Genomic DNA, 11,215 nt, shown 5'->3' on the forward strand with positions numbered 1-11,215 from the left:
GTATACTATAAAATAAGTGACAACACTAATGTCCAATATATTAGGACTTTTTTTTAAATGTCGGGGGGTGTCAAGACATGGAGGACACCCCCCCAAAATACGCCACTGGTTAAGTTACATCAGCGATTCTCAAAATTTTTTTGCGTTCCACATATTATCAATTAGTCCACGTATCACCATTTAGTTTTTCACGTACCACATTTTGAGTACCCCTGAACTATATGAACCATTTATTTTTTTCATCAATATGTTATGGATACGCAAGTACCACATCTTGGAACATTGAAAAAACCACAATTAATTTTTATCGAAAATGTATATTAAATTTGACTTGAAAATTTAATACAAGATCTTTCATACAAGTAGTTACTTAAAAACATATCTATAATTCCTTAGAAAATATATAATATTTTAAATTATTATTTTTTTATGTATGTAAAACAGAGGCAGTTTGAATGTATTATACTCGGTGGTGCAAGACAATATATAGACACCCAACCCCCCAAACCGACCACCCCACTACCATCATAATAGAGATTACAAATAAATATTTTTTAATAAGTTTATAGTTTATAATTATAAGGCCCTTATATTCTTAACTCAACGCTTTCGACAGTTTCAGCCACGATTATCATTTATCATATGTCATTGATTAGGTACTTTATTACTTTTTTCATCTATTGAACACTAAAATTAAACATTGCGGTCAGCACATGCTCAACCAAGACCACCCACCCCCCTAACATTGGCAGTTCAGTGTACCAAAAACAGTATACTCAAACCGCCTCTGATGTAAAATGTATTGGGACCAAAGTGGCACAGTAGTCATGCAGTTGATTGCGACTCACTCAGTCATCGGTTCGATTCATAGCAAAGCGCAAAAAAATTGTGTGGTTTCTCGCTATCGCCAATTTCTTGTGCTATCATCCGATTGCGTCATTCGGTTTCTAACTACGTTCCACTCCACTGGGAGTGAAGGGTGATGTATCATGTATATAATGATATTTAATTATATATATATATATATAGATAAATAGATCACGTCATGATTATGACTATAGTCTACAATCGCCAGATTCTTAAACTGAAAAAACAATTTACAATAATGATTAATCTAATACCACCAGGTTATCGTAGTTTAAGATATGTATTTAAAAAAAAATAACTAAAAATTGGAATCAGAACTTGAGCACCAGTAGGTATACGCATTTTAAAGAATAAAAAAAAAAAATGTAAAACATATAGTTAGTCATATACGAGTATATAGGAGTTTTTGGCACTATATTGTTCCAAACTATATAATATAACTCAAATTATACTACTAATTTATTTATATTATAATATTATTATTTTCTATACTACAGGTCTACATTTGCAGATTTATATTTTTTCTTCATTCATCAATGATTATTTATGTTTAACTGTGTACAGTTTTATGTGTAGTCTGTAATCTGTATTCTTTAGTGCACTACACACATCCATATGTCATGTGCAAAAAATGTGCGACCTTGTTTTTTATTTATTAATACTTTATGTTTATGATAAAATATAGTAGTAGTATATATTATTTTAAAAGGTATATAAGTCTTAAACGTTTTGGTATGTGTAGAATAAATACAAATCCTGAACAATGAATATACCTTGTGTACAATTAAAAATAATAATATGTAAAATTGTAATATTTAATTGAAGCATATAGATTAAAATGAAAATATTAATTAGGTATATTATATTTTACCTCAATACCTCACAATTTGGTAATCAAGCGTGCTTAACGATTGGAAGAATGCAAATAATTTTATAAAAATACTTGTTATATTGTTATAAGAAAAAAAACTAAAAAAAAATCGAAAATATCAATCATTTAAAAAATAGGTACCTATGTAAGTGATAATAAAGAAAGTACCAATCATAATTGAATACATTTATTTTAAGTCTCTAAATAAAGTCGATAAATTATTTTAAAAATTAATATACTTTGTTAATTTAAGCAGTATAAAAATATTATATTAATGTATAATATTGTGTAAATAAATTGTATTACATTTTTTTTTTATCATTGATCTTGGCAATTTTTTATATATATTTTACAATTTGTGTGATTCAATATGGCAGTTTGTGAACCTAAAAGGCTTGACTAAAATATTCTGGTAACAATTAATTTAGTCGTACCCACAAGTGCTACAACAAGATTGAAATATTTTCAGCATAAATGAATGTAAAAATAATTTACAAATAATATACTACCTGACAACTTATGTTTAAGAAAATAAGTGAACAAGTGAAAGTGAAGTAGCCATAAACTTAAATTAATATTTTTAATGAAAATTAATTTATTTTGCGGTCCCTCTAGTAGTTTCATACAATAATACCTTTTACCTACCTACTTTTTATTATTTAATATTTTGATATTTAATTTTAATTAATATCCCACAACGTTTCAAGGTTACAATTTATAACAGTTTGAAGTTGGATATTTTTCCACAAAGCTCTATAGTTAACCATGCCTTGGTGGTATAAAACATTGCATACATTTTGTTTTATTTTAAAAGTACGTTTTTTTTACCTACACTGGAATTTGATGGAAAAATCATATATATAGTTAAGTATATTTATTTTCACACATTAGTGTTTGCATATTTCGTCTGATTTTTCATGATCAGTATCAAAAATAATTTCGAAAAAGAAAGACTACCTGGCCATAAATTGCATTTGTTCCGACGACAGTGACATTATATTATTATAAATAAGCGGTGATTGGGAGGTGCTTGGGGGGACTTATCCCTCCCAAAAAGATCGAAAGACCCCTCAAAATAATTGAACATTCTTCAAAGTCACGTGGCCGACCACCGGACGTTGACTTATTTTAAAACAATTTATTATTACCATATATATAAATATGGTAATATATAAAATATTTATTATATATATATATGTATTATTATAAATTTATGTTTTCAAAGTGCATATGTAGTTAGTAATATGTGTTTTGTAGTTTTCTTTTTAGTTGATGATTAAGTAGTTAATATCTATATAAGGTAATATTGTTATTAGTGCGGGGTGTGGAGGCAAAGCTCCCACGAATTATTTTGCAAAGACTGATTTAAGCCCCCCCAAAATTCAATCAAATTGACAAACTTTAAAAGACAATAACTTGAAACGAAGTCTGAGTGAATACTTCTGATTGCACAATCGTTTTTTGATATTTCAAATGCTTTCAATTACTTTTTGACATGACGTGTATTTTAAATACTTTGAAAATATCTTCTATTTGTATTTTATTCCAGAATACTAATTATCAACTTTTTTACCATCGTATTTCATTGATTAGTATTTTTGTTGTACCTTAGATTCTAAGGTACCCATAGTTTAAATCATATAATATATAAGTTTTTTTTTCAGATAACTGTTTATAATTTTTTTTAAGAATACTTAACCAGTAATCATCACCTAATCTAAAACGCATTTCTAAAAGAGAAATAATAATAAATTAAACTGATACCTCATTTTTCTATCAAATTTATATCTAATTTATTTTTTTATTTTCATTTAACCATAAAAAAATACCAGAATATTTTTATACCAGTGTTATGTTGATTAAGTGAACAATTTCCTCGCTGCTCCCCTAGATTGCGCCACTGAAGCTTATGGCCATAATTGCTGGGCTTATGATTAATAAATAAAAATAAATAATAAATATTATGTATAATGTAGTGATTTTGATTATTATTAATTTTATTATTATTATGTATTTATGTTTTTATTGGTGTTATCGCCGTATGTCGTGCAGACCACGAGTCCACGACGACAACGAAGTTTATTAGTTAGCCTATCTGTCACCATCCGTTAAATTCGGAGCGTACAGTATGTTATATTATATTATTGTTCTGTGGTTATAGTTATAAGTTTAAAACTCATAATATAGACATTATGTTCAAATGCTGTCAATGTTTCTTTTTCTAAACTAACATCCTAACGATCGAATGATGAATGATCGAATGTAACTGTATCACCAAGTTACCAAGAATATCTCAATGTTTTTCCTGAGTACCAAATATTACATATGCCACGGAATGAAAAAAACAATTTCTATCACCTACTGTGCGGGAATTAATTGATATTGCGTTTTAAATATAAAAACTAAATTTAATATAATACCATTATAACAATATTTCACTGTTATTGCACAACGCCCAGTGGCGGATTTAGCGTCAGGCAAAGTAGGCAGTTGCCTAGGGCGGCAAATTTTTAGGGGCGGCAATTTTAGGCCAATATTTTATTGAAAATATACTCTAGGTTTCTTTTTGATTTTCTTATGTACGGTGATTACTTTGAAGGATGGAAAATGAAAATGTTTAATATTTGTATAACATAATATTATTGTTGATATAATTTCTTTGGGATTCTACCTAAAGCCGCGGTCGCACGATGAGAGTAGTTCGCGATAGTCGCTGTCATGAAATAATATGATAGTTTGCTATCACTATCACTACCTGTTCACACGCTCGTGCACTTGTATGATAGTAAATTTCTCAAAAATGATAAAAAATGATAATCGTATATTATACGATATTGTATATTATTATATGTTTTTATTTTTATGTTTATAAAATATAAATTGTTCTGTCGTTCTGTGCTCCGGTGTTCGTACTTATTCATATTATAATTTTAAAAAAAAAAAACGTTATACTGTTCTGTAAACTATCTGTAACTTTTAATTTATTTTTAAAATGTCTACCGATGAGTTAGAATTGGCAATTGTGCGAATTATTGAGGAACTTATAAAATTAAAAAGGGAAAATAGACAAGTAGCTAAAAAGAAATTGTGGGTGAAAAAGTGGATCCTAAGGAGGAGTCAATTGGGAGCATCAAACACATTGTTAAGAGAATTGGCACTCGAAGACCATCAAAGTTACTTTAACTATTTACATATTAATGAAGCTATGTTCAACTTTTTATTGCAAAAGGTAATTATTGTACATCATTTTACAGTATAATATATTATGGCATAATTTTAGTTTAGCAACCTATCGAGTATAGCTTAATATTTTAATAATTTTACAGATTGAACCAAAAATACAAAAAAAAGACACAATAATGAGAACTGCATTGCCTGCTAAGCTAAAACTGGAATTGACATTGCGGTATTTAGCAACAGGAGATTCATATAAAACACTCCAGTATATGTACAAAGTGGGAAAGTCTTCTATTTGTGAGTTCATACCAGAAGTTTTCCAAGCAATTTATGAAGCACTACAACTTTATATTGAGGTATAAATAAAAAATAATTTTTATTGTTTAATAAAAACAGTTTTTAAACATTTTTTTTTTTTAGTTTTAACAACAACAAAACAAAAAACAAAATATTTTCAAAAAAACTTTTCTAATAAAAATAACCAACATTTTTTTGTTCAGTACAGATAATACTTACGAGTTTTCTTTTATAATAAAATAAAATGCCTCTGTTCTATCTACCAGACTAAATAAAAATAAATAAAAACTTAAACAAATCACATAAAATTGTTATAGTGCACTGCTATATTATCAGACTCAGATACATTGTCATCATAGGATAACTGTGGCTCATCTTCTTCATCTTCTTCAACTTCTTCAATTTCATTATAATCATAATTACCACAGTTAGTCTCATTGTGTACAATTTTAGTCAAAAGTGCTGTAGAAGATCCAGATCTTGATATTTCGTCTAAACGAGCTTTAGTTAGAAGACTTTGAATTTTTTCTTGTAACAAAATTGATTTTTCCAAAGGTAATTTTCCTAACTGAGCAGCAACATGCTGTCCAAAAATTATAAATTCGTTTGTCTTTGATTTTTGTTCACAAACAAATTTTAGTGTATCAACTGCTTTATCTAATGATTCTTCATAATGTTTGTTAGATGTTTGACCACTTTGTTTTTTAGTACGTTTTTTAGTTGTTGTAGTTGTTTGATTCATATTTTGTGCCATACTTTGTGAAGCTATATTATTTGAAACATCACTATTATTCATCTTCAAAGCAGTGTTTTCAAGTTCTTGAGATGAAATTGTCTAAAATAAATTAATAATAATAAATATTTTTTATTTAATAAAATATTTAATTTATATAACACATTTTTTAGGTTCCGCTTGAAGAAACAAAATGGAATAAAATTGTCAATGGATTTGACAATCTTTGGAATTTCCCAAAATGCACAGGTTTTTTTTTATCATCATATGGACATATATTAAATCACAAAAGATAATAGCATAATATTTATTTTATATGTTTACAGGTGCCATTGATGGAAAACATATTGTAATGGAATGCCCATCAAATTCAGGCTCAAATTACTATAATTATAAAGGCACTTTTAGCATAGTTTTATTGGCTTTAGTTGACCACAACTACAACTTTACCTGCATTGATATAGGAAGTTATGGAAGCAATTCAGATGGAGGAATTTTTGCAAAATCGGCTTTGAAAAAAGCATTAGAAGAAAATAAGTTAAACATGCCACATGAATATGTTATTTTAGGAGATGAGGCATTTCCTTTAGAAACTTATTTGATGAAACCTTTTGCAAGAAGAAATATTTTATCAAAACGTGAAAAAATATTTAATTACAGACTTTTTCGTGCCAGGAGAATAGTAGAAAACGCATTTGGAATATTTGCAAGTCGTTTTAGAATATTTAGAAGACCAATTCCGTTGTCTCCAGATAAAACAATCTTATTAGTTAAAGCTGCCTGTGCTCTACATAATTGGATTAGAAAAACTGGTAATAGTTCAAACTGTATACCGGTTGACATTGAAGATACTGAAACAGGATGTCTTATAGAAGGTGCATGGAGAAATAATCCCAAACCATCAGGTTTAACAGATTTAACACCAATTCAAAAGAATTATGCAACAGATGCGAAACTTAAAAGAAATTATTTAGCAGACTATTTTGTTGGAGATGGGGCAGTTGATTGGCAAAATAGAATGATTGAATAATTAACAATATATAATTTTTTTAATTTATCAATTTTTCAGCTTACAAAATTTGTATCAGATTCTCCCTCTCCATCATTATTTTTTTTCAAAAAATTGTCAGCAAATGTATACCAGCTTAATTTTGGTACATACACATCATGTGTACCAGATCCTGTCACCATAGATGATCTTATTTTAGCTGCCTCTTGATTATAAGTACATCTGAAATAAAAAATAACATATTAAAAAACAGATTAATAAATTATATTTAATTATTATTTTATGTAATAAAAAATAATAATATATAATATATATTATAATAATAATATGTTATTATTGTTATTATAAATGTTATAATTATTGTTAATTATAATTTTAAGTATTATTTCCATATTAAATTATATTAATTATCAAGGCTGGGCAAGTTAAAGATTTTTTTTAACTCAGTTAAGTTAAAATTTTTTGTTCAATTAAGTTAAAAGTTAAGTTAATTTATTTTTTTAATATATCAATTAATAAATTAAGTTAATAAAAAAAAAAATCATTGAAAAGGTTTTAAAATAAGTGAAAATCACTTGTATAAAGTAGGATATCTTATATAATATGGTCAAAGGGGCGACTAAATGTCACATTGTTACAATGTTATCTCTATATTATTATTTATTATTTTATTAGTACATACTTAATTAGTAGGTACATCAAAGGTTTTATGAATATTAATACGTATTGTGATACAGTATTACAAATTTACAAATTATAGGTCATGTAGATTACTAGATTCTATAATAAATGTTGATATAACTAAGGTAATAAAATAGCTGTTCAGTTCTTGGTAGCCAAGTTTTTTTAAACTCATTGACGGTGCAAAATTCAAATAACCCAACAGATATTATGGTTTTTAAACATTCAAGGTAATTAAATATCACTTTTGTTCCTTGACGGCTCTATGAATGTCATTATGTTGTGGTGCGGATAAGGTAGGTATTAAATATTGCTACTGATAGGTAATTTGTGTATAATAAGTAGTGTTCTGTGACCGTGGTAAATTATTTATTCAAGCAATATAATATATAATATAATAATTAACTCGTTAATGCCTAGCTTTGTTAATTATACAATATTTTTGTTCTTAGGGAAATGTGAGATATAAATAATGATATAATATTATATTTATTATATAATATAATATAATATTATTTATTATAGATATACATACCTTATACTCCTAATCTTTTGCCTCAGTTGTTTAATAGTGGGTAGTTTAGTAAAAGCAAGCAGTGCTTCCTCAGCTGCATCGCGTTTATGTCGCAGTTTATAGTTCGGATCTTTTTTATGCCATAAACATGGATATCTTTGATATTCTTCTAAAAAGCTAACAATATCAAAATCTGCCATTTTGAAATGAATTTAAAAAATACAAAACACCAAACAGAAATCTACCATGTCCACGTGCGTGATAGCGTGAATGTGATGTAGCAACTAGCAAGTAGCAGGTCACACAGTCACACGGCTTAGATCATATACAATCATATATGATCTAAGTCACACGGTGAAGTGTTATCACTATCACTCACATTCACTATCAGCTATCGTGCCAAGATGGATTTATAAATTTATAAATCCACCTTGTATCGTACATGCAAGATAGTGCGAGAGTCGTTTTCGTAATTTCGTGATAGTTTGTCTAGTTTGATAGTCACTATTGACCTGTTCACACGGTGACAGTCTCTTGATAGCAGCTTTCATGCCAGTGACTATCGCGAACTACTCTCATCATGCGACCGTGGCTTAAAAGTCCCACGAAAAAAAGTCCGATGTCATAAAAGTACCGCGAAAAAAAGTCCGGTTTATTAATTTACGAGGGGTAAAACACTATCGAAAATTATGTACACCAGATTATAAAGAATAAGTTTAAGGTACAGCTGCTCTAGTACAGTTCTGCGCTTATATATGACCCGTAAACTTATAAATATGCACTAAAAATAAAAATAAAGCACTTAAAAAGGTCATTAAAAAAAGGATTTATTCGTATAAATATAAAAAACGTAATTTATTTATAATAATTTGGCACTTACTTAATAAAAAAGATAATAAAAATATAACTACATGGTTTTCGATTTATTGGGTATCTTTAAGCCGGACTTTTTTTCGCGGGACTTTTGTAACCGGACTTTTGTTCGGTGATTCAATTTCTTCATTATTTTATAATACTAATACATAACAATAAACGTCCAAGTAAATAATCGAACGACTGCCGGAACGTTTATTATCTATTATCTAAATACTAAACCATAGATTACGTATTTCGTTTTTTTACTAAGTCGTAATGGGGCGGCAAAAAAAAATTTGTCTAGGGGCGGCAATTGTGTAAATCCGTCTCTGACAATGCCACAATGTTAATATATATTGTATGGGCCAGGCAATAATGCACGTCGCCACTGCCGACGACGACACAACAGTATTGCAGCCACAATAATTATTAAGTTCATTATAATCATGATTGCGACAGACTTCTTACTTTCTTAGGAGTAGTGGAAGTTGTAAAGATGTGTGTGCGCTAGGCAAGCAACGTGCGTCGCTATGTAACGATATAGCAAACTTTATACTTTTAAAAACTAATTAAATAATTAATTTTTTGGGCTTTTCTTTTTTTCGTGGCTCATCTGTACACCGAGTACTCGCGTTAGAAAAAGATATAAAAATCGGTTCAGTAAAACTTCAGATATATATGACATCATAAATCGCCTCACGTTTTAATAATATTATGCAAATATAAAGCAGCTGACACACATGAGAAATTTGTTTCATAAAATTTGTTTTTCACAATGAATCACACGAAACATATTCCATGGTCAATACACACAGAACAAATTTGTTTCATAAATATTTTTTCACCTACCCACCATTTAGTTCACCCAGCTCGTTTTAGTTGGTCTAAAGATGTCGTCCGATGATGACATTATTGTTCTGCAGTGGTGGTAACAATCGAAACCAATAGGTATTAAACTTTTGCATTATTTATTTTTACATTTTTACTATTACCTATTGATATTTCAATATTTGTAGTTTTTTTGATCCTTTGTTATATAGAAAGATAGTTTAATACTATAGTCTATATAATATAATAATCATAATCAAAATCAATAACAATATTAATAATTATAAATTATCATATTTGTACATACCTATTTACGTCGTTAGCTGCGCGGGAGTTGATATAGTGAAATGATGAAACAATTACACATGAAAACAAACACGTTTGGTTTCATGAAACTTGTTTACAAAATATTTTTGCGATAACGTTTCGGAAACAACAGTGTGTGTTGCTCCATTTAAATACACGCGCTTTCAAGTAACGAAATAAATTTCTTGTTTCACGAAACAAATTTCTCATGTGTGTCACCGGCCTAAGGATTATAAAAATGTTTTTAAAGCAAGGTAGTCATTTAAACGTTTTGAACTTTTATTCTTATTATTGATAAATTGTAATATTTGTCATTCGATATATTTGTGGAGGAATATATTTAAGCTTTCTCAACTATATAAAATGTTGCATCGAAAATGTATGGATATTGTGTTGATCACTATCAAATTCTCTGGCATTCTTCATGATGAATTAGGGATATAAATAGTAATTACTTCATTATTAATAAATAAGGATAAGGTAAAATAATTATTTTTGAAACCGCAAAAAAATGAGTGGTCGTGGGACACCCGGCAGATATAAAACATTGAAACATTGTAAATTATTCTTTATTTAAAAGGTGCGTTAAATGCAACGCCCCACCAAGGGGCAGAGTGGCCCATCAGGAAATCTGGAATTTCCAGATGGGCCGGTACTCACGGATACCAGATGGGCTGGACCTGCCACAACAATTGAAAAAAAAATATATTTTAACATTAAATAATAATATTTGTATAATCAGTGCTCAATTGTTCAAAATTTTAAATAATATTGAAATATTGAATGATCCTTAATACAAATAAATTGTATTACACACAATCTGAAAATGGTACGTGATGTTAATATATCAATTTAATATTAATTATTATTATGACCAGGGTTCGGGACTTATAGCACTTAAAAGCACTATAATAAGCACTTAAAAACCCTAGAATATGCACAAAAAATTAAAAAATATGCATTTAATATATTTATTATTTTATTAATACCTAATTATTAACAAGTTGACTGCCATGAGTACCATATTCGGTACTCAAGTGGTATGTATCCTAGGCCCTAATAGTTTTAACATATATT

The 11,215-nt window shown here is 28.4% G+C and overlaps 1 protein-coding gene across 1 annotated transcript; it reads right to left on the reverse strand.

Moving 5' to 3' along the window:
* Nucleotides 1-5,266: 5,266 nt before the first annotated feature.
* Nucleotides 5,267-10,016, reverse strand: LOC107174090 (uncharacterized). Its single transcript, XM_015524908.2, has 3 exons — nt 8,171-10,016; nt 7,020-7,176; nt 5,267-6,047 (listed from the first exon to the last, which is right to left on the reverse strand). The coding sequence occupies exons 1-3, from the start codon at nt 8,347-8,349 to the stop codon at nt 5,511-5,513; spliced, it is 873 nt and encodes a 290-aa protein (XP_015380394.2). The 5' UTR covers nt 8,350-10,016; the 3' UTR covers nt 5,267-5,510.
* Nucleotides 10,017-11,215: the final 1,199 nt, after the last annotated feature.

This window comes from Diuraphis noxia, unplaced genomic scaffold (assembly GCF_037042655.1).
Source record: "Diuraphis noxia isolate RWA-SAM2 unplaced genomic scaffold, SU_Dnox_SAM2 contig0003, whole genome shotgun sequence".
Taxonomy (NCBI): Eukaryota; Metazoa; Arthropoda; class Insecta; order Hemiptera; family Aphididae; genus Diuraphis; species Diuraphis noxia.

Bases quoted from the DNA above. Each gene is read 5' to 3' on its own strand.
- LOC107174090 (XM_015524908.2), bottom strand. From the start codon at position 8,349: ATGGCAGATTTTGATATTGTTAGCTTTTTAGAAGAATATCAAAGATAT. The intron at 7,177-8,170 runs GTATGTATATCT...TTTTTATTTCAG, and splicing joins CAAAAGATTAGGAGTATAAG to ATGTACTTATAATCAAGAGG. The intron at 6,048-7,019 runs GTAAGCTGAAAA...AATTTATTTTAG, and splicing joins GAGAATCTGATACAAATTTT to ACAATTTCATCTCAAGAACT.